The sequence below is a fragment of the Oryctolagus cuniculus genome, chromosome 2 (genome assembly GCF_964237555.1).
Source record: "Oryctolagus cuniculus chromosome 2, mOryCun1.1, whole genome shotgun sequence".
NCBI classification, from domain to species: Eukaryota; Metazoa; Chordata; class Mammalia; order Lagomorpha; family Leporidae; genus Oryctolagus; species Oryctolagus cuniculus.
This window is the reverse complement of record NC_091433.1, coordinates 111,759,600-111,787,252: the sequence shown is the minus strand read 5'-3', so window position 1 is coordinate 111,787,252 and position 27,653 is coordinate 111,759,600. Positions and strand designations below refer to the sequence as shown.

At 55.0% G+C, this 27,653-nt stretch overlaps 1 protein-coding gene and 1 long non-coding RNA gene across 2 annotated transcripts; one reads left to right on the top strand and one right to left on the bottom strand.

The window, feature by feature from the left end:
* Positions 1-664: 664 nt before the first annotated feature.
* Positions 665-27,653, top strand: MAL (mal, T cell differentiation protein). The gene is made up of 4 exons (XM_051836267.2): positions 665-857; positions 22,541-22,708; positions 23,625-23,750; positions 27,042-27,653. Exons 1-4 carry the CDS (start codon positions 765-767, stop codon positions 27,114-27,116), a joined length of 462 nt encoding a protein of 153 aa, XP_051692227.1. The 5' UTR covers positions 665-764; the 3' UTR covers positions 27,117-27,653.
* Positions 854-3,147, bottom strand: LOC103347446 (uncharacterized). Its single transcript, XR_011386902.1, has 3 exons — positions 2,019-3,147; positions 1,598-1,702; positions 854-1,520 (listed from the first exon to the last, which is right to left on the bottom strand). It is a non-coding gene; the product is annotated as an uncharacterized lncRNA (long non-coding RNA).

Below are 27,653 nucleotides of genomic sequence, written 5' to 3'. Positions count from 1 at the left end.
AAAAAGGCAAATAGACAAAACCCCAGCAGTCAACAAAGGACATGGTGGCGGAGCACACCGGGGAGGAGGGAGTGGTCCCATCAGCAGAAGCGCCAGGGTTCCTGCTCCCAGAGAAAGAGAGAAAGCGCTTCTGGTGATGCACCCGGTCCTGTCCTGTGGATTCACCCCAGGGCTCCCCGGGCCCTGCGACCGCAGCCTCTCTCTGCGGCTGGCATGGATGCCCTCAGACAGACGCGTAGCTGCCACTCCAAACGGTGCGCGGGGCGCACGGTCCCCGGGGCCCGGCCGAAGCCGGGTCGGCGCCGCCGGTGCTAGCGCGCAGCCCGTCCCACCATCGGGAGCCTGGAAGAGGGGGGCGCGCCAGGAACACATGCAGCAAAAAGACTAGGGAGACCTCAGGGGTGCCATGGAGTAGAGGGGTCGGGGCTCGGCTATTGATGAAGACGATCACTCTAAAGGGCTAGAAATCACCTGCAAAGCGTGCGAGGCGCCTCAACGAGTGGCTTTGTCTTGTTCCTCGGGAGGTGGCACCTAGGGGTGGGATTTGAGAGGCAGGCTCCCACCCCAGCTCTTCGAGCTTCAGGGCGGCACCCGCGGAGCCCCAGCCAGGTCCTTTGGGGCGTGGGGCGGGGCGGGCGGTTGGGGCTCCTCCCTCCTCTGCCCTGGGCTCCCCTGCTCTTAACCCGCGCGCGGGGGCGCCCCGGGCACTGGGCTCCGCGGAGCAAGCGAGCGGTCAGCGGCGAGCCAGAGCGGGCGACGCGGGCATGGCCCCCGCAGCGACGTCGGGCGGCAGCAGCCTGCCCAGTGGCTTCTCGGTCTTCGTCACCTTCCCCGACTTGCTCTTCATCTTTGAGTTTGTGAGTGGCTGGCGCGCCCCGCACCGGGCCGGGGAAGGGACGGTGGACTCAGGCGTGCGTTCTCGCAGGGGATCTGCACGGCTGTGGGGCGGGCTCTTAAAGGCGCGAGGGTCCCAGCCCGGGATCCGGGGCAGGGGCTGCGCCCGGAAGCCCCCCCCCACACACACACATGCACCTGCCGTGCATCCAGTCTCCAGGGTGTAGGTGGGAAAATCAATTGCGCACCCTGTGTCAGAGGTTGGAAGCGGGTCAGGCGGGCTTTATCCTTGACGCTCTCTTTGCTGCGCGTCCCGCTCGCTTTGAGGAGCAAGCTCACCCCGGGGCTTGCCCCCTGCCGCCCAGCCACGTCCTTGTAGAGGGGTCCCGCATTTCCCAGGCAGGAGATATTGTTCAAAAGGAAACATCAACAAAAGAAACTGGTTTGGGAGACTGGGAGGCGCTGAATCCAGATTGCTCTTTTTTTTCTGGCAGTTTAAAGTTTCTGGCGAGTATTCACGACAAATTTGATCTAGAAATAATATAAGAGGCCATCGTCGGAAGCGCCAGGGGCGGTTCTGCTCCGAGTGTGGGCTTGGGGGCCGTGGAGGCAGCGAGGGAGGCTGGCGGGAGGGGTCCCTGCGCCTTGGCTGACCTTGAGCTGTCCCGTAGTCTCTGCACCTGCGGCTGACAGGAAGCGCCTCCTAATGCGGGCTCCAGGTTGGGTTCTAAGCCTCAGCCCTCCTGGGTACCACGGTCCTTACCTTGAAGGGCGCGTTTCCCTTTCTGTGATGTGTCCCAGCCTAGGGACCCCTTTTCCTGCCCAGTGGCTTCTCGGTCTTCATCACCTTCCCCAACTTGCTCTTCATCTGTGAGATGAAGATGCAGATGTAGCCGAGAGAAAGAAGATGTTGGAAACGTCTTCAAAACTGGACCCCAGATTCCTAATGTCTGATCAGAGCGGAGAGGGGGCAATGACAAAGGGACAAGGGTTTGGAGGAAAGGACCAAAGGGGTTCCCAGTTACCCAGCAGCAGGGATATCATTGAACTTGTGTTCAATTGGGTGTGTCCAGAGTGACTTCAAATCCTGTGGCTAAGCAAAGAAGTGAGAGGGTGGAGCAGAACCCAGGGTGGAGGGACACCCAGGCCCAGAGGGGACGGGCTCGCCCCTGGTGCTCACTCACCTTCACCGTCCATGCTTGAGGTTGCCAGGCAAAACCTGGACTAGCGGCCAGTGGAGTGTGTTTAAGGTAAGCACGTGACAGGTGCAGGAGCCGCCCGGGGCCGCCCACACCCGAGATCCTTCTTGCCCCACATGGCTCTTCTGGGTGTTTCTCCTATTGCTTAGCCTGTGTTGACCCCAGGTTGAACTTCCAAAAACGACTGGGAGAAGTAATGGGTGGTTCCTTCCAAAGCGTTACCAAGAGGTATTGGCAAGCACAGGGTTTCATGGCCAAAAGAGATCGCGTCTGAGAGCGTGCCGGGCTGGGTTCTGAAGTGAAGATCTGCTTAATCTCCTAAATTGCCCTAATGAGTGCCTTCCCCGACCTCCGACCTCCATAGCTGTTTAGAAAGCATTATCATGAACTCGAAGAGGGTCTGTTGGTTGGGCTTCCTGCTTTAGCAAAGAGCTCCAGTGCACCCCCCTCCTCTTGCTCTGAAGGGAGCTGGGTGCAGTGGCGGCCAGTGACGGGGTGGGGCTACAGAGAGGGCACTGCCTGCCAGTGCACCCTCTGCCTCCTCTTACAGCTTAACAGGGGAAAGAGTGGCCCTGAGAGGGGAGCAGCCCAGCCAGGCAAAGTGACCTGGCTGGTAGGGGGAGGGTAAGAGGCTCCCACACAGGACCCAGCATCCTTCCAGAGATCCGAGTGTGGGAAATCTGTGAGTGGGAACTTCCTCCCGCAGGGTGGTTTTGTGATCTGTGGTGGTAGAAAGTTCTAGAAGAAATGACTTCCCTTTGCCGGGACCACTTACTTCTCAGCCATGGACTTAGACGTTGCTTCTCCTCCATCTCAATGTTTCCTGAGAGGCCCCGGATGCATCCCTTGTCATATCTGAATTTCTTCCTCTCTGGATTGGGGGTAGACTCACAGAGAGTCCACGGGACAAGAGGAGTAGGCAGAGCCCAGTCCAGTTGTCCTCTGCACAGACTGTAAATACCAAGCTGTCCCTGCTTTGATGGGCACGAGGCGTGCAGAATTAAAGGACAGAAGAGGCACTGGCCACCCTGGGAGGGTTTTTTTTTAAAGTGACAGAATCTGACATCTCAACCACAAAAAGACAAACAACCCACCGGAAAATAGGCAAGGACTTGGACAGATATTTCCCTGAGGAAGATACACGAATGGCCAACAAGCATATGAAACGATTGTCAGCAAGCATCCTGAGTCATTAGAAAAGTGAAATCAAAATCAGCTACGACTTCCCACCCAACAAGTGCCTAGGTTTTTTTTGTTGTTGTTGTTAATGGAAAATAACAAATGTTGGCCCAGGCGTGGAGAAATCGGAATCCTGGTACATTGCTGGTGGGAACATAAAATGGACAGTTCAGCTGCTATGGAAAACAGTCTGGTGGTGCCACAGAAGATTATGCTGTGACCCAGCAGTTGTGTGGGAAGTAGACAAGAGGAGTTTCCAAGCAGGGACTTGGATTAGTTCATGGGCAGAAGTGTCGGTAGCAGCACCGTTCACAATTACCAACAGGTGGAAACAGCCCGTGTTTATCCAATCAACAGATGATTGGATAAAGGTGGTAGAGCTGTCGAATAAACTCATATTCAAAGAGAGGAGTGAAATACTAAGGCAAAGTTGATAAACCGTGGAAAGTGTCTGCCAAGAGAAAAACAGCAGAGAAGAAAGATCACATCTTACACAGTTCTGTCTACATAAAACATCCAAAATAGGTAAATTAGTGGAGATAGGACACAGACTCAAGGTTTGCCAGAGACGGAGGGGGGCTGTCCAGGGAGCAGTTGCTTGATGGGCGCAGACTTTCCCCATGGGAGGTGGGTGGGTGCACAACACCAGGGTTATACTGACGGCCCCTGACCTGGTCCGTTTTAAATCTTTAACCCAGGGGCAGGCATTGGACCCAGTGATTAAGATCCCACTTAGGACACCTGCATTCCACACTGTAGTGCCTGGGTTCAATGCCTGTGTCAGGCTCCTGGCTCCGGCTTCCTGCTGGTGCAGGTCCCGGGAGGCAGCAGGGTGTGGTTCAAGTAGTTGGATTCTAGCTCTGGGCTCTGGCCCCAGCCCAGCACAGCCAATGTGGGCATTCCAGGAGTGAACTAGCAGAGGGGAGTGCTCTCCATCTCTGTGCCTCTCAAAATAAAAACTTAAAAAAAAAAAAAAAAGATTTCAGCTCCTACAGGAGAGTCAGACCAAGACATTCAAAAAGTTTGTAGGAAGTGGAATTGAAAGATAGATTTGTTTTGATGTAGAAAATTTGTGAGATCCTTGCATAGCTTTCTCACAATTTATGTCTTCCATGAACTTTTTTTTAACTTTTAGTTCCAAAAGTAGTTTATGGATTACAATGGCTCCCCCCCCCCAATAACTTCCCTCCCACCCGCACCCCTCCCATCTCCCACTCCCTCTCCCATTCCATTCACATCAAGATTTATTTTCAATTATCTTTATATACAGAAGATCGATTTAGTGTATATTAAGGAAAGATTTCATCAATTTGCACCCACACAGAAACACAAAGTGTAAAATACTGTTACATTACTAGTTATAGCATTACTTCACATTGGACAACACATTAAGGACAGATCCCACATGAGGAGTAAGTACACAGTGACTCCTGTTGTTGACTTAACAATTTGACACTCTTGTTTATGGCGTCAGTAATCTCCCAAGGCTCTAGTCATGAGTTGCCAAGGTTATGGAAGCCTTTTGGGTTCGCCGACTTCGATCTTATTCCGACAGGATCATAGTCAAAGTGGAAGTTCTCTCCTCCCTTCAGAGGAAGGTACCTCCTTCTTTGATGGCCCGTTCTTTCCACTGGGATCTCACTCGCAGAGATCTTTCATTTAGGTCTTCTTTTTTTTTCCCAGAGTGTCTTGGCTTTCCAGTCTTCCATGAACTTTTCAAAAACCTCTCAAATAATACTTTATCAGGTACTAGCTTTACCCAGCTTGGTCAACTCTTAACATTTTGACTTATGTGCCCTTCAATATTAAGAAAATAAATCTTTTCAGATGGGATCTAAGTCCCTTGGGTGTTCTTTCTCTTCCTCCATGTGTAGGGCCACTCCCTCTGCACACTGTGATTTTAAATCACACTCACGAACTCACTGTACCTGCAGCCACAGCAGGTGCATCAGTGCCTTATACGTCCTCACACTTTATGAAAACCGCATCCCACTGTACATGGCCTTCTGAACCACACAGCCCTGGGTGCTGGGATTAGTGCATGTTTTTATTTGTTTTTAAAGATTTATTTTTATTTATTTGAAATACAGAGTTATAGAGAGAGGTAGAGACAGATAGAGAGGGCTTCCATCCGCTCGTTCACTCCCCAGATGGCCTCAATGGCCAGAGCTGTGCCAATCTGAAGCCAGGAGCTTCTTCCAGGTCTCCCACGCGGGTTCAGGGGCTCAAGGACTTGGACCATCTTCTACTGCTATCCCAGGCCATAGCAGAGAGCTGGATTGGAAGAGGAACAACTGGGACTAGAACCAGCACCCGTATGGGATGCCGACGCTGCAAGCCAGGGCTTTAACCCACCGTGCCACAGCGCCAGCCCTTGTTTGTTTGTTTTTAAGATTTATTTATTTGAAAGGCAGAGTTACAGAGGTAGAAGCAGAGGCAGAAAGAGAGAGATTTTCCATCCACTGGTTCACTCCCCAAATGGCCACAATAGCTGGAACTGAGCTGATCCAAGGCCAGGAGTGAGGAGCTTCTTCTGGGTCTCCCATTAGAGTGCAGGGACCCAAGGACTTGGACCACCTTCTACTGCTTTCCCAGACCATAGTGGAGAGCTGGATGGGAAGTGGAGCAGTCACGTCTCAAACCAGTGCCCATATGGGATGCCAGCACTGCAGGCAGCAGCTTCACCCACTTTGCCACAGCGCTGGCCCCATTAGTGCACGTTGACACTGTCTGTCCATCCTGCCGCCAATAGATTTTGGGCTCATTCCAATTTATGATTTCTGGCTGTTACAGACCACATTACCAAGGACGTCCTTGGCTTTGCCATTGGGAACTTCTCTGGGAACACATGGAAGATTTGCTTTTCTGGGTCACAGGGCATGTGTGTCTTTGTTTTCTCGGCCGCTTCCACACCGCTGTGCGTGAGAGCCCTTGCCAGTCAGCCATTTCAGCCGAGGTTGACCAGGAAGCTGAAACGCTGAGTTATGGCCAGGATACCCATTTACCGGAATCCCTTCCAAGACTCTGTCTTGATGCTTTATCATAGTGAGTTTCAGGCTGAACCCGGGTCCCATCAGCAGCACGTGAAAGTCCCGGTTCCTCATCCTTGCGACACTTGGTACCACCAAACTATCACTTTCTGTTCCTCCGATGGATGTGAAATGGTTACTTATTAAGTCTGCAGTCCGGCAGGTTCTTGGTGATTCACATTCAGTTTCCCATGGCTGACCTCCCAACAGCCTGGGAGGTACAGATGCTCAGGGTGGGACCCGGGCCACTCCCGTGGCAGGGGCAGCAGCTCTCCGGAGCAGGGAGGGATGGCAGCTCAGGGTGGGGCTTCACACTCACCCTGGCTCAATGCCCCATCCCAGAGCTTTGACCGCTGAAAGCTTGGTGGCAGAGGGCCCACTAAGCAGTGTGCCCCTGAGGGCAGAGCTGTTGCTGGCAATGGGATCAAGGTTCACCCCCATAAATGCCTGCCTGGGAACGAAATGTCCAAAATGCTCTTCCCTTCTCCAACAACTCAACCCAAGGACTTGGCTTTGGCTTGGTCCTTGCAAAAAAAAAAAAAAAAAAAAAAAAAGTCCCTGCCCAGGGAGGCACCTCTCCCTCTGGAGCCACAGCGTCTGTTTCCTCCTCCTCCCTCCTGAGCCACCAAGCACAGAGCAGAGGTTGGTGTGGGACACTTTCTGTGTCTGCAAACCAAGGCTGTAAAGTGGCAAGAGAGACCCGGCGCCCCCTGCCCCTACCCTTTCAAGACTTGGCTGCTCAAGAACCCAATGTCTCCCCAGTGTCCCCAAGCAGTGGAATTGGGAATGGAGAGAGCAAATGTGTTAAGAGCGTCTTAGGAATGCCACCCGGGGTGTGCAGCTCAGGAGGTGGCAAGAGGAGTGGGGTCAGCAGGTCGAGCTGAGCCAGCGCTTGCAGGGTGCGTGTTCTGGGGGGAGGGTGGGTAGCTTTGCAGTTTCGGTTCTTGCGGTGAAGTGCACACAGCAATGATTCAAGTGACTCAAAGTGACCAGAGACTTTTTATGGTTTGGACGTGACTGAGCAAGTCCTGGGGCCTCCCTAGATTTTTACCTGACCAGGAAGCAGCTGGCCCACACAGCCAGCCTCTCTTCTTCCTTCCTTCTCTTCTTTCCCTCTTTCCCTCTTTCCCTCTTTCTTTCTTTCTTTCTTTCTTTCTTTCTTTCTTTCTTTCTTTCTTTCTTTCTTTCTTTCTCTCTCTCTCTTTCTCTCTCTCTCTCTCTCTCTCTCTCTCTCTTTCTCTCTCTTTCCTTTTTTTGAGATGACTCTTTTATCTTTCAATTCCTTAAAAAATATATTCTTATTTTTAACTGACAAATAGCAGCTGGACGTATTTATGGCGTAGAGGGTGACATTCCAATCCATGTCTGCAGTGTGCGAGGATCAGCTCACGCCACTGGGCAAGTCCCTCAGCTCAGACATGGATCATTTCTGTGTGTTTGGGACATTCGAAATCATCCCTAGTCCCCGTTTGAAATACTTGGGTAATTATTCTTTTCCCAGCTGCCCTACTGGGCTATAGAGCATTAGAAGGTATTCCCCCGTCCACCTGCACTGCCATACCTGTTGGCCCTCCCTACCCATTCCTCCTCCCACCATATTTCCTGCTATTCTACCCGTTACTTCTATGGAACCCACTTTTCCGTCTACACACGAACGAGAACATGCAGTATTTGTCTCTGCGTGCCTGATTTATTTCACTTAACATGGTGGCCTCCAGCTCCATCCACGTTCCTACAGATGACAGGAATTTTTAATGGCTCGCTAATATCCCATTGTGTATGTAAGAGGAAACTTCATAAAGGTAGTGGAAAATGGAATTAAAAGATACATTTGTTCTGGTGCAAAAAAAAAAATTCTGAAATCCATGTATAAAAGATTCCTCAAAAAGTTCATAGAAAAAAAAAAACCTCATGCACAGATTTCAGAAATTTTTTGCACCCAAATAATCTTGTCTTTATTTCCACCTTCCTGCTAATTTTCTGAAGTAGCCCCATGGCCTCGTTTTCCATGATGAAGCAGTTTGTTGTTGGGTGGTCCCTGTTCTGGCTCCAGAGAGAAAGCAATGAGTCTCCAAGAAGACAAAAGATGGAGAATCAGGCAGACTGAAGGCTCGGCACTGGGAGAACCTGGGCTGGGAGAAGGCGTAACTTGCGCGGTGTCGCTGCCTCCAGGTCCCCGGAGCACGGCTTGCCGTGCTAGCCGGAATCGTGCAGGCTTCTACATTCACTCAAACACCCATGGTGACCCCGGGCTTTTGCCAAAAGGATCAGGAGCAGGGGGCTCTGGCTGCACAGCAGCCCTGGGCCAGGCGTGGGTCCCTTGTCTCACCCCAGGGAAGGAAGGAATGGCTCAGAGCCATCAGGGAGCTCACACCCCTGCACCTCCTTGTCAAAAACACGCCCTGCGGTTCTGAGTCACGGGTCTAGGTGGCTCCGAGACTCTGCCTCTGATAAGCACTGTGCACCCCTCAGTGAGCCAGCAAGATTCAAACTGGTCTTGGCGACAGAAGGTGAAGACAGAGCCAGGTGCCCTGAGGGTCTCACAGCTTCAGACCATGGACCCCGTTCTGTCCCCAAAGACATTTCCCTGCTGCCCCAACCAGGAACTTTCCCCTACGGTCCCCAGGGAATGGGGCTGGCCCTGTGGGGGTGAGAGCAGGGCGTGGCTGGGTGGCCCTGGCTCCAGCTTGTGTTGCTGTGGAGAGCGGCACTGCCCCGTCCTCTCCTCCTCTCTAAAGGGAAGAGGAGAATTACAGACACAGGTCTCCCGGGGCTTGCTCACGGTGTTGAGAAGTGACTTTTCCAGTTTTGCAAGAACCAGAGGCCTGCTTTAATCAGCATTGGGTGACTTGGAGCCCATTCCTTGGGGGCTGGGACAGTGGGCTCAGCTCTGCAGGCCTGTGATGCCGGCATCATCAGAACCCAGCTGTATTTTACAAGACTGCTATGAGGCTTGTCATAAGTCCCTTCCCCACCCTGGGAGATGCCAGAGGGCCAGGAGTGGTCCCGGGGGGCCCCCCTCTGCCCCAGAGCCTTCGGGAGAGAGGGGGAGGAGCAGCAGGAGGAGGAGAGGTTGCAGGGGCTCACTGCAGCACCCACAGAGCCACACCGGCCAGGCTGTGCCGTGGGCTGTGCCGTCCCAAGCCAGTTTGCACAGCTGGAGGAGTGGCATGGCTCTGCTCTGGACTCAGGACACATTCCCTGAAAGAAGGGACTGGACCACTGGGTGCCAGCCAGTCTTGAGGGGCACTGGGGGCTGACTCCCCATGGATTCCGTGCCGAGCCCCCTACTCACTAGCATAAGGGTCTGATCAGATCCTCCCCTGACCCAAGTCAGCCTGGGGCTCCCTTCTGGGTCCTTCCTTGAGTGTCTGACCCTGGACGTGGTGCTGTTTGCCCACAGTCTCCAGGGACAGGCACTGACAGGACACCGCAGCAGATGTTCCCTTCTGCTGCTGTGGGACAGGAGGACAAGGTGGCAGCACCCTGTGTTCTTGAAGCAGGAACGCCATGGGCCAGGGTACCCGCCTCCTTGTCACAGGTTTCAGATCGTCCCCCGGAGCACAGAGCGCAGGGGAGGTCCCTGGGAGTCTCTCAGTCATCATGGTTCCGAGTTGCCTTGTGTGTTCTGGTGGGAAGTTTGGGTTCCCAGTTAGCTCCAGGTGGACACCAGAAGCATAATTATTGGCTAGGGTCATAAAGGTGTTGGCATGGAGTCTCTGCCACAGCTAATATTCTTCCCTTTTAGTTAGGCGAAACAAGCCCAATGTTGAACCAATGCAGTGTACAAGGCCCTGGCAGTCTGACAAAATACGTAGGACTTGAAGGAAAACCTCATCACCAACTATAACACACGGGCCTGCAGGGGCGGTGGGCGACAGAGCCGGACTCAACTGGACTCAGCCAGCCTGAAATTCCAGGTGTCTATGCAGTAGATACACCGGGAAGGGAAGACAGAGGGGATGGAGAAGATCCAAGCTCGCAGCAGGTCCCTCTAGGAGCCAAAGGTACCGGCCCCCAGGGAAAAGACAGATGGGCCAGGACCGGAGATGGCGGGGTGAGGGCGGGGTCTGCACGCTGGCCCCGGCACAGGAGATGCAGGTCTGTGCTGCAGAGCGGGGGCTGCTGTCTGTCAGTGTTGGGTCCTCTGCCTGTTTTCTGGTCTTCAACACAAACTCAATCTTCTTTTCCTCCGAAAGCACAGGGCCCACTGGGACTCACTGTCCCAGGGAGGCCCACCCCAGCGCCAGGGGCTGGATGCAGGCTACGGGGCTGTTACTCTCCTTGTTCCTCCGAGTTGATATCCTCACGGCCGTCTCCAGGGCCAAGTCCAGATGCTGCGAGATTTCCGGTGAACAGGTGGTAGGACTCGGGCGAGGACCACACCCACGGAGGCCCTGATCTGGGCTCCGAAGCCAGGGAATGCAGGCAGGCAACCAAATCTCAGCTTTTGAGGACATAGCACAGCCTACTTCTCGGATTACAGACTGGAGGGTAACGCAGGTGTGTCTCACTGAACCCTGCACATCACCAGGAGGTTGCCTCAGGGTGCCTGCTCTGCAGCCTAACACAGCTGCGACTTCCTTGCTGTTACACTTGGCCCATTGTTGCCTGGAATGTCATTCTGCGCACGTGCCCAGATATGCAAAGTTCTTCCCACGACAGGCATCTCCACTGCTCAATAGCTGTTAGGTGCAATGAGTACTAACAAACTCATAATCCAAACACCCGCTCTGACCCCCACTGGCCAATCTGTGCCAATGCCAGGTGATCGCCCAGCCCTCGCCCCCTCTTGCCTTAGGTATCCTTCTGTGCCATCTTGGTGCAGGGGATGAGTGAGACTTGGGCTTGAGCAAGGCTCTGGACGGCACACTTGACTCACCCCTGGGATCACTGGGTCCTGCACGGGCACTGGCTTCTTAGGGCCTCCCTCATCCAGAAGGAAGAGTGGAGGAGCACAGGTGTGTGTGTGTGTGTGTGTATTCGTGTGCATGTGTGTGTAGTGCCAGGAGCTGTCCCTGGTCACCTAGGTGATCAGGGGGACAGCAGTGCCATCCTGCCTGCTGCCCTGCAGATGGGGTGCTGGCTGAGGCAAGGGTGGGGAGAATCTGGTGAATTCTCAATGGGCCACAAACCGTAGCATCCCCCTGCAGCCATCGGAACCATTTCTTGTGTGCTGGGATTAGACTTTTCCCAACGTGATTTGTCACGCATGTCAGTGCATCGAGTGTCCGGAATGGCAACAGTGCAGGAAGGGAACAGCCTCTGGCACAAGCTGTGCCCCCACCTCCCCAGGCTCCACCCTGCGCTGCAGCCTTTGGTGATAGGACGGGCACAGTAGGATTGAAGGGCAGGACGGGAATCCTCCTTTTTGGGGGCGGGGCTCACATAGCCGTAAGCCTACCCACATTCCTTTGCAGTGGGGATGCATGGGAATGCTTCTCTTTTAGAGGTGGCCTTTCAGGCCTGAGTTTACCCATCACCTCCACCCAGAAGCCCACCCTGATGGCACCCTCTCATGGCACTGAATACATGTTCTGCAGGTCCTTGCTTGTGGCGGGTCTCGTGCCTAACCCCCAAATCTGCCCATGTCCCTGGTACAGACTTGGAACTCTGAAACATTTTTTAAAGATTTATTTTATTTATTTGAAAAGCAGAGTTATGGGGAGGAGGATGGCACTGTGGCACAGCGGATAAAGCCTCTACCTGCAGTGCCGGCATCCCATATGGGTGCCGATTCAAGACCCAGCTGCTCCTCTTTTGATCCAGCTCTCTGCTATGGCCTGGGAAAGCAGTGGAGGATGACCCAAGTCCTTGGGCCCCTGCACCCACGTGGGAGACCCAGAAGAAGCTCCTGGCTCCTGGCTTCGGTTTGGCGCATCTCTGGCCATTGCGGCCACTGGGAAGTGAACCAGCGGATGGAAGACCTCTCTCTTTCTCTCTCTCTCTGCCTCTCTGTAATCCTGACTTTCAAATAAATAAATAAATCTTTTAAAAAGAGGCAGAGAAACAGAGAGAGATCTTTCATCCACTGATTCACTCCCCAATGGGCCAGGTCAAAACCAGGAGCCTGGAACTCCATCCATTTTTCTCACATGGGTGGCAGGGCCCCAAGCACTTGGGCCATCTTCTGCTTCTTTCCCAGGCACATTAGCAGGGAGCTGGATGTAAAGTGGAGCAGCCGGGACTCCAACTGGGGCTCATATGGGATGCTGGTGTCGCAGGCAGGGGCTTAACCTGCTGAGCCATGATGCCCGGAACCCTCAGACATTTTTTTCCCAGAAAACATTGGTGGGAAAAGGGCTTGCATTGTGTCTCCCACCCTGCTGACACTTACAAACCACAAAGTGAGTCCTTGAGCTCACTTTAAGACGGAAGGTGAAATTAACAATGGTCCCCGATGCCCAGGAGAGCACTCCTGGGACACCCCGAGGAGCGCCAGGCCCCGGGGTGGACAGTCTCTTCTCGTGTCTGCAGGTACACGCCTGTGTGTTTGCTCACCACATGACTCCCCTACCTAGCCACTCCCATCAGTACCTCGTGTTTCCCTTACACGAAGCCACTCCTTTGTGGTCTTGTGTTCCCATGGATTTTGTCTTTTACACGTGGCTTACCTGGTATTTTTCAAGCACACTCCCTTGTTTCTGTTGATCCTGCTGGGTGAAGCCAGCAGGAATAAGTGTGGAAGGCAAAATTTTCCATCCAAACCAGGACGTGCCTGTGGGAAGGCACCTGGATGCGTGGGCGGGAGAGTTCTCACTCACTGGGGCAGTGGTGAGCGTCCTGGACCCCATGCCTGGCTGAGCGCTGTGGGGAGCAGGGACTCAGGGTGGGCGGGGTTGAGGCCTGACCCAGGGGGGGTCTTTCAGGCCACACTTGCTCTGTTGATAGCAACTGTAGCCGTGAACTCACTCTAGGTCTCCAAAGACAGCAAATCTCTGTTCTTTTCACAACAGATACAAGACCCCTAGGTCTTATTCTTGCCTTCAGGTTAGATAAAGAGACACAGGTTGAGCCTACCTGGAAAGAGGTGTTGGCAAGCTAGGCCCCTCGGAAAGGAAGGGGTCAGGAGGGTAAACTGAGTCAGATAGCCCTCCCCCCCAACACCTGCTGTTCACCTTTGGAGTGGTCCAGAAATCAGATTCCCTGCAAGCTGTCCTTCCAGCTTGGGGAGGGGCGGGGGACCCCATGCACAGAATCTTCTCCCTTTCTCCCCAGATCCCTCCCTCCCAGACTGAAGTGTTTAGCTGGTCACTCAAGCTGCGGCCCTGACACTTCCTTCTCTCTCTCTCTTTTTTAAAAGTTTTATTTATTTATTTGAAAGTCAGAATTACAGAGAGAAAGAAAGGGAGAGACGGAGACAGCAAGAAGGAGAAATCTTCCACCTGTTGGTTCACTCCCCAAATGGCTGCAACTGCCAGGGCTGGGCCAGGCTGAAGCCATGAGACAGCACTTTCATCCGGGTCTCCCACTGGGGTGCAGGGGCCCAAGGACGTGGGCCATCCTCTGCTGCTTTCCCAGGCACATTAGCTGGATTAGAAGTGGAGCAGCCAGGACTTGAACCAGTGTCCCTATGGATTGCTGGCCCTGGAGACGGTGGCCCACAGCGCCAGTCTCAATCCTGACACTTTCACTAGGACTGGGTTCTGCCCTTGGGGTACTCAGAGCTGCGCCAGTGGGGACTGGGGACAAGACTGCAGGAGGGAGGAGAGGCAGAGGGAGATGGGCTGTGCCCAGTGGGCTTGTCTGATAAGGTCCAGTGCCCTGGGTGCACCTGCCCCAGTGCCCGCCATGGTCGCTATCGGCACCTGTGAGTTACATGCCTGAATGAATGAACAAAAATACAGTGAGTGAGCGAGTGGAGGTAGCCCCCCTCTGACTTGCTGAGACCCGGCTTCCTCTCTGCCAGGGAGGAGGGGCTTATGCAAGAACCAGAGAGGCCTGGCTGTGTTTGCTCCCTGCCCTCTCAGCTCACCTCTTGGGACTGGAAAAGAGGCCCCCAGACCCCTCTCTGATCCACTCCCTGGAGGGAAGGCATCAGAGGCCCGGGTCCTGGGTGGTCCCTGACCCCATGCACGTTCATCCTGCCACCCTCTGGGCTTCCGCCTCCCATCAGAGCTGCTTCCCAATTCTGCAGCAGCTCACCCTGCATCCCCCACCTTTACACCCACACGCATATGTGTGTCTGTGACCTTGCACTCACATAGACACACATGTATGAGCCCATACATGCATTTTCACACACGTGTACATGCATATGCACAAGCATGCTCACACATATAGGTATATACACATGTCTACACAAGCACACACACATACCCATTCACACGGGAAAATGCCTCCTTAACCTCCTTTTTTTTTTAAAGATTTATTTATTTATTTGAAAGTCAGAGTTACACAGAGAAAGGAGATGCAGAGAGAGAGAGAGAGAGAGGTCTTCCATCCACTGGTTCACTCCCCAATTGGCCACAACGGTCGGCTGCACCGATCCGAAGCCAGGAGCCAGGAGCTTCCCCCAGGTCTCCCACGTGGGTGCAGGGGCCCAAGGACTTGGGCCATCTTCTACTGCTTTCCCAGGCCACAGCAGAGAGATAGATCAGAAGTGGAGCAGCCAGGACTTGAACCGGTGCCCTATGGGATTCCGGCACTGCAGGCGGCGGTTTTACCGGCTACGCCACTGCGCTGGCCCCCCTGCCCTCCTTCTAATTTGCAGAATGATTCATTCCTTGGCCAATTCAGGCCCAGCCCTCTGAGCCTCCCCAAAGTACATGGCAATTCACAGCACTCAGGTCACCCGCACCAAACGTCCTCCTGACATCACCATAACCCTTGGCTGCTACCGTCATCCAGGGCGTTGCCGGGAGTACAAGTTGGGGTTGGGAGAACAACAGGGGGCCCGGAGTTCATGGCAGTGCCCTCAGCAGCCAGGGGTGCATCAGCCACACCTTTCCCCGGCGAGGCCCTCTCTTCTTTGTGTCCCTGGGGAGGTGACTTTGCCACTTGACCAGAATGGCGGGATGGCTCAGTGCCTGTGCACAGCCCCCGTTCTGGTGTCAAGAACTGATCATGGGTGCCACGGGGACCACACCACGTGCTCAGAGCAGTGGGGAATCTGGGCTGCGTTCTGCGGACCATGTACCAGGGGTGTGGGTGGGAAGCTGTGTGTGGGGAGTCCTCTATGGCTCACGTCTGGACGTGTCGTCGGGAGAGTTTCCGACAGAGCCAAATGGAACCTAGGAAAATATGCAGAGAATTTGCTCAAATTGTCTGCCTTGACCTCAGCCACCAAAGTCTTTCAGCAGAAGCAAGATAGAGAGCTGTCAGCCACACGCAGCGCCAACTGCAGGCCCGTCCTGAGAACCTGTCAGAACATTCCTTGGCCCCTGTATAACTAGGGCGCATTGTCTGAAGGAGGCCTTTTGTGTTTCTTTCTGCAGAGACAGACACATTTTTCTCAATTTTCAGTTTCCGGGAGCTCGTAGGGTTTTCTCCTTTTGTGAGGCTAATTTTGCATTCTGGTTCGCAATAAGTTTTTTTTTTTTTAATTTTTGGACTCCATACATTTTTCATACTATACATTTCGTGTTTTATTGTTAAGATTTATTTATTTATTTATTTGAAAGTCAGAGTTATACAGAGAAGGAAAGAGAGGCAGAGACAGAGAAAGGTCTTCCATTTGTTGGCCAAAATGGCTGGAGCTGCGCGAATCTGAAGCCAGAAGCCAGGAGCTTCTTTCGGGTCTCCCATGGGGGTGCAGGGGCCCTAGGACTTGGGCCGTCTTCCACTGCTTTCCCAGGCCTTAGCAGAGAGCTGGCTTGAAAGTGGAGCAGCTGGGTCTCAAACCGGCGCCCATATGGGATGCCGGCACTGCAGGCCAGGGCTTTAAACCGCTACGCCACAGCGCCGGCCTCTCTCAGTGCATTTTAGCGAGGATCATTGTGCATGTGGGGATCATGGAAGGCTGGCATTTTCACCTGGGTACAGGTGAGACACAGTGGACAGAGCAGGAGTCAGAGGCTGGCTTGTGCCGGGGCTCTGCAGACACAAGCCCACCTGCCAGTTGCTGTTAGCACTGCTGTTCAGACAAGGGCACCGACAGAGTCAGTGACTGGGCTACCCAGCTAGTAAGTGGCAGTGCTGGGATTCGAACACGTGAACCTTGCCTCTGAAGTCTGCATACTACCCTTGACCGCCCTGGGCTGCCCGCCGTGGATTAATCCAGAGAGAAAAAGTGAGCTCATGCAAGGTCTCCCCCAGTGACAATCCCCCAGCCTGAGGTTTCCTCCCCCTCCCCATGCCAGAAATCATTGACTGGGTGAACCATGCATGTGAGCTTTCTTAAGTCTTTGGAAACTTGTTATCCAGGTTTTTTTATGCTATCTCTGGTTCTCAGGGAACATCGAGTCTGCCCAGCACCCAACACTAGAAAGAGTTAAAGACAGGTGGTTTCCAGCCCTGATGCACGAGGGTCATGCTTGGATCACCAGAATAACCCCCTTACCAGACAGGGAGGCTGTACCTCACCCCCACCCCAGCCAAGGACGAGCCAGCCTCACGTGCAAGGCAAGACAGGGATTGGCACTTGGGGATAGGGAGTGTAGGGGGAGGTTTTGCACCCAGAGGCCAGGCAGGAACTAAAGGGAGTGTCTGCTGCGCCTTTGGGACGGGAGCCATTTCCTCTTCCGTGCGACAGAAGTTACAAGAACAACACCCAGGGCCCCATGTTATGAAGCAAGGCCTTTGGCAAAGAGCCTGGGCTGCCAGGGCCTTGTCCTGCAGCTCTGCCTCTCCCCAGTGGAGCCAGACCCTGTGCGTGAGTCCTGGGCGTGGGCATTCTGTTTGAAGGTGCCCCAGCTGGACACCCGCACTCCACTTCAGAGCGCCTGGATTGCAGTCCCAGCTCCACTCTCCATCCCAGCTTCCTACTAATGGGCTAGCTGGGTCCCTGACACCCGTGTGGGAGACCTGGTTTCAGTTCTGGGCTTCTGACTTCTGGCCTGGCTCCGGCCTGGCTGTTGTGGACATTTGAGGAGTGAACAAGTGGATAAGAGGCCTCTCTCTCCCTCCCTTTCTCTGTGATGACGATAGTGTATTAGCTCAAGTGCCAGCCGTGTTTTCCACCAGAGAGAGCTCAATCCAAATTAGAGACTTGCGTCTGAGTTCACCCTCAAAGGTGAACCATCTCTGCTATGATGGACAGTGTTGGGGTACAGGCAGGCTGGAGGCAATGGGAATCCTGGCCTTTGCAGAGGTGGACAGACCCTGGGGCCAGGCCTCTGCCTGTGTGTGTAACCTTTTCAAAATAATGGTCTCTGAGAATTTGCCACCTGGAAGCTGGGAGCCACCTCCAGGCTTCTTGATAAAGGGAAATGCTTGAACCCTCACCTACCCTGCGGCTCTTGACAAATATTTGGCCAGGGGGACCCGAGGCTGGGCTGGAGCGGCCTGCTCACGGCCCAGGAGTGCCTTATCTCCCTGGGTGTGGGCGCAGTGCCGGCTATCCCCACTCACTGTACACTTAGTAGGTGGAGAGGGCGGGGCTCCCGTGATTCACAGTGAATCTCAGCTTCCCACTCAGTGGGGCCTGGAAGCCTGCGCAGGCACGGCGGCATCCCCTAGGGCTCTCCTGCCGCAGAGGGCCTCTCCCTGGCCCTTTCACCAGATGACCAGGTAAAGTCTGCATCTGCCTTCAAGACTCCCTGGGACCACGTGCTGTTCCACATTGTTTCCCAGCGTCCATGGCGGGAGTGGTTCCAGGACCCCACAGACATCAAACCCTGCAGGAGCTCAAAGTGCCTATATTTGCAAATAACCTCCCCACATTGTCCAGTCTACCTTACGCCAGTTCTTCATTACCTGGGATACCCATCAGACCGTATTGTTTAGAGAATTTGAGTTTAGAGAATGTCAACCAGGAAAAGGAGCCCATCTGTGTCCAGTGCAGGTGTGATTTTTCCTCCAAATATTCTGGGGGGTGAGGGTGGCCGTGATTGGTGGCCTGTGTACCTGTTTCCACTGGGCAGTCAGCCTCATGGGTGAGCGGCGTCTCACCCCTAATTGTTGGGGAACATTCGCACGTCCGTGATTTCAGCCAGCTCGCTACAGCCCACGACGCCAGGAGACACCTGCAATTGCCATTTATAGACACAGAAGCTGGGGCAGGGAGGCTGAGTCATTTGCCTCAGCCTCCGGGGTGTGGAGAGCCAGCCCCTCATCAGGCCCCGAGAAGCGCTGGCAGAGCCTCTCCTCAGCTCAGCCTTGCCATGACTTCCCTCTTCCTCTAATTTTCCTGACTGCCCGGCACCCACCCCAGCCCAGCCCCAGCTGGCCCCATGGGCCCTTCCCGGTCAGAGCCGTGTGGGGCGTCTCCCGGGAGCACAGCCCTCAGGGTGTAAGAGATCCTCTGTCTGAGAATGCCACCGCCATGTAATGGGCAGTTCAGCATGTGTTTGTGGACAGACAGGGGCTGGTGGCATTTTTTTTTCTATAACAATGTCCCTGGGATCCAGCGGATCCTCAGCTCCTTCTGGTTCCAGAGAGATGAGACACACTCAGCCAGGGCTCCCCGAATAGTGGGAGGAGTCAAAATGGACTGTGGTGGGGCCGGCGCTGTGGCACAGTAGGCTAATCTTCCACCTGCAGCTCCGGCATCCCATATGGGCACCAGGTTCAAGTCCCGGCTGCTCCTCTTCCGATCCAGCTCTCTGCTGTGGCCTGGGAAAGCAGTAGAAGATGGCCTAAGTCCTTGGGCCCCTGCACCCATGTGGGGGACCAGGGAGAAGCTTCGGATTGGTGCAGCTCCGGTTGTTGCAGCCATTTGGGGAGTGAACCAGCAGAAGGATGACCTTTCTCTCTGTCTCTCCCTCTCACGGTCTGTAACTCTATCTCTCAAATAAGTAAATAAAAAATAAAAAGAATGGACCATGGTAGGGGCTGTGATGGTAGAAGTATTGTCTAAAAGTTGCCATTGAGAGAGAATTTCTTATCTTGAAGACATTATGGAGGATGGCTGTTTGGGCTAGGAAGACACTGGTTAGGACGCCTTCAATCCATATTGGAAGGCCTAGGTTTTACACACCTCTTGCTCTGGATTCCAGCTTCCTGCTGATGCACACCCTAGGAGGCAGTGGCAATGGCTCAAGCAGTTGGGTGTCTGCCCATGTGGGAGTCCTGGATTGAGTTCCTGGCTCCTGGCTCTGGCATTGACCCAACCTCAATCAATGTGGGCATCTGGGGAAGGAACCTGTGAATGGGCATGCTGTCTCCATATCTGTCTGCCTCTCAAATTAAAAAAAAAAAAAGCTTTATGAATGAAAGGCAGCCACAAATGGCTACACGTTACATGTTTCATTCCTATGTGGTTCAGAGTAGGAAATCTGTACAGACGGGAAGCAGATTAGTGGTGGCTGAGAGGGGCCAGGGAAGTGATAGTGAATGGGAGTGAGGGGTTGAGAATGTCCTGAAATCGACAGTGGTCACACTGATCCGCAAACATACAGCAACCAGCGAGCTGGCTTGTGCATCTCAGTGGCTGGTTGTGTGCTGTGTGAACTTCTCCCTGCCATCTCGCCACGAAGCCTACTGCTGCAGATAAGCCACACAAAAAAAGAGTGGGCCTCGATTTTAAAAGAACCCATTGGCAAAGGTGACACACCCAGAGCGGGGGCAGGGTCCTGAGCTCTGCCAGGGACTGTGCTGGGGATGAGGACAAGGTGGGCTGTGTTCTGTGGACAACTGTGAACAGGGATTCCTCCCATAGCCTCCAGGATTCCGCAGGAGTGTGTGTATGTGAGAGAGAGAGAGAGAGAGAGAGAGAGAGAGCTGGAACATGATCTCGATCAGACCAACAGAAGCACACAACCCAAACAGAGTTTTCGTTAACTCTGGGTCTCCCCTCTGCGGCTACTGGAACCTGAGCCGCAGGCCCACACCACGCAAGGTGCAGGCACCGGACCGTGGCGAGCACCCAGGGCAGTGGTCTCACTCTGACTTCCGCCTTCTTTTCCCTGCCCTGGATTCCTGACCACGCCTCCATGGAAAGAGGCCAGGGCCTGAGGGCCACCTTCTCAGATCTCGTTGCTTGCAGGTGACACCTCGTGCAGTACTACACCTCGTAGGTGTCTGACGGTTGTTTTTCTCAGTGTGACGCTGTTACCGTCCTAAGCACAAAAACAAAGTCACTAGCCAGGTCGCTTTTGCTTGCCCGTGCTCTACGACGACTTCTGGCCTCCCCCAGAGCCCTCCTTGATTGAGTGAGGAAAACTGAGGGGTGAGAGAGGCTTGTTTTCTTGCTATGGCTCCCAGTGCTCCTTGGCGTCACGTCCACCGGCCACCAGGAGCTCTACCAGCCACTGGCATCCTCCGGTCACACCCGTCTACCAGGGGCTGAAGGCCAGCGAACCTCCTCGGACACTGACACACGGCCGGTTGGCCTTTCCTGCGTCCCCCAGCAGGGGAATCGGCTGTGAGCCACGCAGACCTCCCTCCCAGGGAACGTGGCATTCGGTCCCTCCCCTGATGCACCTATGCCCATGCTGAGAGCCTCAGGGGAGAGGCGCATATGAACCAGGAACCTGATTTAGATCGGCCCACCGGAGGTCACCCAGGTGACCAGGTGATGGTCACTCGGGGGTTGGGCCTTGCAGAGTACCGCCTCTCTCTGTGCACCGCGGAGCTTCCCAGCCACTGACCCACTCACAGCCTTGGTCGGCGCCCATTCTTGGAAAGGCCAGTGGTCTGCGTGAGCTTGAACGTGACTGTAGATAAAATCTCTTCTGCCATCGTAGGAGGCTTTTACTGAGTTGGTTTCTCTCCAGTTTTTCTAAGGTACAGTGTGTCCTGCTGGCTCTGCCAGGTGACTCAGGCAAGGAGGGCCATCGGCAGAGGAAATTTGGGGGTCGCAGGCACCCGCACGTGGTTCATTCAGCACAGCATGGTTTTGGTAAATCCAGATGCGCTGTCACACTGACTTTGCTGCTCAGATGGGATTCCCTCCCGGTGCTCCCCAGACACACGAGGCTCAGAGGGCACCTGCGAGGACACTGTGTCTCTCACCTGGCAGGTGGGCAGCAGGTCCGGGAGGTGGGGTCGGGTACCACGTGGAACAGGACGGCAGCCTCATTCTCGGCTCCAGATCTCGGCAGTAGCTGGAAAGCCACCTCCACACGTGTCCCAGCCCAGTCCTCATCTGGGGGACACGTGATGAGGCTGGGATTTCCTGCTGGGGTGACGAGGGACAGGAGAAGGGGAGGACAACAGAGAGACGCCCAGGCAGGGCTTGCGTGTGCCTGTCCACAGCACAGAGCACTGGGGCTGTTGCTGGGCCCTGTGTGTCTGTTCTTACGGCGCTGGGGACCCAGCTGGGTGTCTCTAGCACAACCCTGGGCTCACACTAGCCTTGGCTGTCCCAGGAAACAGGGCTGACCTGAGCCTCTCCACTCCAAACCCAGCTCCGGCAGGCACCTCCTGGGATTAAGAATACAAAGGAGTCAAATCTTTAAAAAGCCTGTAGTTACTTAGTAAAAAATTAAAAGAATCTGCTGGTTATTACCATTTCATAGAAGAAAGGATATTATTTTAGCATCAAAGAAAATAGAAGGGATGGAACCTCATAAAAAAGGGAGAGCCCAGGGCAGGCGGATGACACAGTGTTTAAGACGCTGCTTGGGACGTCGGCATGTCATATCTGAGTGCCTGGTTCAAGTCCCACCTCCTCCACTTCTGATACAGCGTCCTGCTAATGCACACCCTGGGAGGCAGTAGGCGATGGCTCAAGTACTTGGGTCCCTGCTGCCCACGTGGGAGACCTGAGTTGAGTTCCCGGCTCCTGGCTTTGACCTGGCCCGATCTTGGCTCTTGTGGGCATGTGGGGAGTGAACCAGTGGGTGGAAATGCTCACTCCCTCTCTCTCCCCCATCTCTTTCAAATGGATCAGCACCCCTTCCGAGGGCAGTTGTGAGAATTAACTGAGGAGATATTTGTAAAGTGCTTAGGGGAGTGCCTGGTCTTTGGTGTGATGTAAGTGTTAAATTTAAACAATTTAAATTGCGTTTAAAAAATAAGAAATGCAAGCCTGCAAGGAATTGGCAAGCCTGGGGTTAGAAACCCAGCCGAAGACCTTGGGTGTGGCCAGAGAGCCATTTCGGGGGAGGAGGGAGGCTGCCCAGTGTTTCTGGCCTCTGCCCTGCATTTCTGTGTCCCCAGAGCCCCAGTGTGACCGCTGGGTCTGGGGCCCGGGCACCTGTCCGGGTTCTGGGCTCTCCGCTGGGTGGACACTCAGCCCCTCTGCCTCCCCTGCAGGTCTTCGGGGGCCTGGTGTGGATCCTGGTCGCCTCCTCCCTGGTGCCCCTCGCGCTCGTGCAGGGCTGGGTGATGTTCGTGTCTGTGTTCTGCTTCGTGGCCACCACCGCCCTGCTTGTCCTGTACATAATTGGCGCCCACGGCGGCGAGAGTTCCTGGGTCACTCTGGTGAGTTGCAGTCGGGTGGGTGTTCGCAGGGGAACAGTGCTGGTCCCTCTCCCCCCGCCGCCCCAGGAGGCTGGCTCTCCCAGCCCGAGCCTCAGCTCATGGCAGCCCAGGGCAGAGCAGGGGAAGGTGGAGGCACAGACTGATACATGTGCTAGTTTGCGTGGGGCCTGTTCTTTTTCTCACATGACTGCTTTCTTCATGGCTAACCGGTAGCCCAAGCCCTTCCCACACCACCTGCACCTGCCATCGTGTGGGAGGGGCAGGGTCCTGGAGGGGGACCCAAGCCTTGCCTACTGCCCGGCTCCCTTCCACTGCTGTTCAAACCAGGTGGCCGGAGAGAACTTGGGAACTGAAAAACGGCCTGCAGATTTCATTCTATATGAACTTGGCTTTGAGGCCCAGGAAAGGGGTAGCACCTCCCTGAGGGGCTGGAGAAGGGGTGGGGGCTTCTCACTCTCAGAGGACCACTTCCAAATTACAGCCATGCAAAGCCCTGCTGTAGTCCCTTTTTTTTTTTTTTTTTTTTTTTTGGCTTTCCGATATACCAGGAATTTAAAAACACCAAATCAAAGCACAATGTATGGAAGTGGCCTGGGCCCCTGTCGCCCTGCCCTGGTCCAGGAGGCCGCATCCAAGCTGGGACCATAACCACGTTTGCCACATCTCATATCCAGAACCAAGTTCTAACCCACCCACCCCAGCCTCGGGTGGGACCCCACCCAAGGGAGAGCAGCAGCCCTTCCCCCACTAAAGTGCTTGCTCTGACCCCAGACCCCAAGGATGGCGTGCAGGTGGGCGGCGCTGTGAGAAGGCGGGCTGTGGGTGGGATCCAGTGGCTGTGGCAGGAGACAGCGAAGGGGCCCGGCGGGGCGCCGGTCTCTCCGCAGCTCGCTGACACTGTCTCATCTGCCTGCAGGACGCGGCGTACCACTGCACCGCCGCCCTGTTTTACCTCAGCGCCTCGGTCCTGGAAGCCCTGGCCACCATCTCCATGCGGGACGGCTTCACCTACAAGCACTACCACGAAAACATCGCAGCCGTGGTGAGTGCGCAGTTGGGGGAGGGAGGAGGCTGGCGACCGTGTTTGAGTTCACTAACTTTCCAAGGAGGTTTGGCTTTCTTTTTTTCTTTCTTTCTTTTTTTTTTTTTTTTTTTTTTTTTTTTTGACAGGCAGAGTTAGACAGTGAGAGAGAGACAGAGAGAAAGGTCTTCCTTCCGTTGGTTCACCCCCCAAATGGCCGCTACAGCCTGCGCACTGCGCCAATCCGAAGCCAGGAGCCACGGGCTTCCTCCTGGTCTCTCATGCGGGTACAGAGCCCAAGCACTTGGGCCATCCTCCACTGCCCTCCCGGGCCACAGCAGAGAGCTGGTCTGGAAGAAGGGCAACTGGGACAGAATCCGGTGCCCCAACCGGAACTAGAACCTGGGGTGCTGGCGCCGCAGGCGGAGGATTAGCCCAGTGAGCCGCGGCACTGGCCTTTCCTCTCATTTCAAAAGCAACAAAGGCCTCAAGAAGGGCAGTGACGCACCCAAGACTCCCTTAGCCCTGTGCCAGCCTGGGGTGGGTGAGCCAGGGACTCATTGCCAGGGAGGGCCATGCGGAGGGCAGGCATGAGCCGAGACCTCACTGCCAAGCACCCCAGGGACACTCCTCTCACTCTCTCAACAACCCTGCGACATGGGCACTATTCTTGTACCCATTTCACAGATGGAGAAGTGGGGCACAGAGAGCATGTGATCACCGGGAACGGGTGGGGCCAGGCACTGTGTCACCCACACACTTGGCAGCAGTCAGCTCTGGCCACTGGGTCCCCTGACCCCCACGGAGTCTCCCCACTGGAGCATACAGTGAGGGGCAGTGGGGACCACGGGGGCCGAGACAGACTCTGCTGAACGGGATGGGTCGGTGTGAGAGGGAGTCTGCAGATGTGTTGTTTCATAAAACATTTCCAGAGGTGCACATGTGTGTCCTGGAGCCGATCTGCAGGGCCTTCCAAAAGTTCATGGAAGCAGAATTAAATGAGAAGTTTGCTCTGGGGCAATGGTGTTGACGCCCATGAGCAGTTTTCCCTAATAGACATTTCCCGTAAGCTTCTTAAAGACCCCTCCTATCCTAACTGATGTTAGAAAGCCTATTTCTGACCATGCAGGGTGCCATGCAGGGTGGCTAAAAAATAACCAAAGGGAGAGTGCTGCCTGCTGCTCTCCCAGAGTCTGTTAGGAGTGTAGGCGTCTGGGATTTGGATAAGCAGTGGGACAGACCAGGCGCTCCTGGGAGACGCAGAACCATTTGGAGGATGACAGAGGCGGGGGTCACCAGCCTTCCCAGGGAAGGAACTGCATTGGGGAGACTGCTGGCTTCTAGAATTGGCAAGCCTCGGGGTGCCTGTGCAGAGAGACCCCAGGGTGCTGGCTCTCCGGGCCCAAGCTGTGAAGTGGCGTCTTTTTGGAAAAGGGTGAACAGAGGCTAGGAGCAAATCCACGGGGATGGTGTTGCTGGGCTTTGCGAAGGGCTCCTCTCCCTGCTCCGGGAAGGAGCAGCCCCTCTGCAGGTCCCTGTAGGCTGGTCCCCTGCTCAGGGAAACCACAGGCTCCCCTGAGGCTCCCAGCCCATGATGGCGTCCCCAGATGGCCACCTCCGGGCCCTGGCAGCCTCTCGAGCAGCCTTCAAGGTGGGACCTTCTCCCAGCATGCCAGCAGGCTCCCGGTGCACATCTGTGATTCTCCATCACAGAATCCTGGGGACAGTCCTGTCTCATCTGCCTCTGCGGCGAGACGGGGACGGGATGTGTGCAGTGGGACAGCAGGTGGTGGGGCGTGGCCAGGTCTCCAGCCGGGAACCCCTGGGCTCTGCCGTGTTCCTCCTTTGCTCTTTAACTTGCTGGGGAAAGGCAGCTCTTGTCCAGATCAGCTCACCTCTCCTACACTGGACTCCCCTCCCTGGGCAGCCAGCTTCCCAACGGAGGAAGGGGAGCTCAGGAACAGCTCCCAGAATCCCCTTCGGCCCGGTCGCCGTCACTGTGCCCCCAGTTCAGTCGCGCCTGCCTTTGAACTTCCTATCAGTGGCATTAGACGGTGTGTATTGCTCTGCTCTGACTTCTTTCTCTCACCCTTGCGTTGGTGAGATCACTCGTGTGCATGGAGCTGACTTATTCTTTTGCAGAGAACGAGGGTGGAAAACTGTGGAGGTTAACCAGGCCTCCACCCAGACCCTTCCCACCCACAGTACATGCCCTTCAGATGGTCTTGGGGCTGGCCGGGGTGGGGGAGGGGACTATCCTCCTGGCTCTTGGAGGCGATCAGCCTGTCTCCTGCCCTGCTCCTGCTCCAAATTAGGGCCTGAATCAAAAGCAGAGCTTCACCCCTCTCTCCTTTGCTGTGGGCAGAGCTGCTTTGCTGAAGGTCCTGGTACCCAGGATTGGCAGATGTTGGCTGAGGGCAGCTGACAATTTCTGGGAAAATCTGGCTGTTTCTATCTAGATCTTGGCCATGGTGGGCCACCACAGTAGCAGTTTAGGTAGGGGGGTTTCTGGAGGCTAAGGCATGGCCCCAGCCCTAAATGCCTCCCGTGGGCCTTCTCTGGGCCTCACTGGGAAAATTAATCCCTATTTGCTGTTCCTACTGGCGACTCCCCAGATGTTTCTCCAGAGGTTTCTCACTGGGTCTGCAGCTCCCAGCTGCTGGGGACGGGTGCTGCTGGGGGCTGCTCACTCCTGCCTGACTGCTCTCTTCAGCATGCTTGGGAGTTTCCATGCGAGTTCTCTTAAATGTGCTGCCGAATAACTCAGCTTGCTCATTGCCTCCGGCCAGCGGGGGTCAAGAGTGCGCCCGTGCGCAGGGGCAGAGAGAGAGAGAGAGAGAGCGCGCAGGCACGGCCCTGGCTGGTGTTTATGAGCATTTTCTAGAGTCACGGAAGCGTAGCCACCCTGACTGTTGCACCTGGGCTGGAAACTCATGCCACACCTGCCCAAGGTCAAAGCACCAGGTGCAGAAATTGGACTCGGGCAGGCGAGCCTTTGGGAAGGTGGCCACCCAGGGCAAGGGAATGGGATAAACAGGGGCTGCGTGGCATGCCTGAGTCTCCTAGCCCAGGGCCCTGCTCAGGTCCTGACTCTGCTTCCAAGCGCGCTTCCTGCCAACACACACCCTGGGAGGCAGCAGCTGACAACTCAAGTACTTGGGTCCCTATCACCCTTGTCAGAGGCTTGGATGGAGTTCCTGGCTCCTGGCTTTGGCCTGGCCCAGCCGTGGACATCGCAGGTGTCGGGATAGTGAAGCAGCGGAAGACCTCTCCCCACGCACTCCCCTTAAAGAGCCTTTCTCTTGTTTCCAGGTGTTCTCCTACGTAGCCACTCTGCTCTACGTGGTCCACGCTGTGTTTTCTCTGATCCGATGGAAGGCGTCGTAGAGCAGCAGAAGTACCTGAGCTGAAAAGCCAGCCGGTGTTGGCTGAGCGGCCCACCTTCCAGCGTAACATTTTGCGATGCAGAAGTGCTCCCGACAGTGGAAAACAAAACACACACACACACACACACACACATACACACAAACACACACCGCTCTGTTTCTTGCAGGTGTCATGTTTACTCTCCCATGTGGCTTGCCTTCAGGGGTCGGGGGCTAGCTAAGTTTAACCTCCAAGTACTGAGCTGTCCTTCTAGGGCCACTTCCTGTTTGTGAAAGAGGCCCCGGGGTGGGGGGTGGGGAGTGGGGACTGTGATCTGTGGAGGAAGCCAGGGTTCCCCGCTGACCCCTGGACCGGATCTCAGATGGCCCGTTGGCATTTTCCATGGGATCTGGGCACTTCCTCTTGGGGCCTGTTTCCAGGTCTTCGTGGATAGTCTGTGCGTCACGGGGACTAAAACCCACCCAACAGACACTTCCGGATGTCCGCAGTGGAAGACGATAACCCTTTGAAACCCTTCATAAAGTGCCTTTGTGTTCA

Bases quoted from the DNA above. Each gene is read 5' to 3' on its own strand.
- MAL (XM_051836267.2), top strand. From the start codon at position 765: ATGGCCCCCGCAGCGACGTCGGGCGGCAGCAGCCTGCCCAGTGGCTTC. The intron at 858-22,540 runs GTGAGTGGCTGG...CCTCCCCTGCAG, and splicing joins TGCTCTTCATCTTTGAGTTT to GTCTTCGGGGGCCTGGTGTG. The intron at 23,751-27,041 runs GTGAGTGCGCAG...TCTTGTTTCCAG, and splicing joins ACGAAAACATCGCAGCCGTG to GTGTTCTCCTACGTAGCCAC.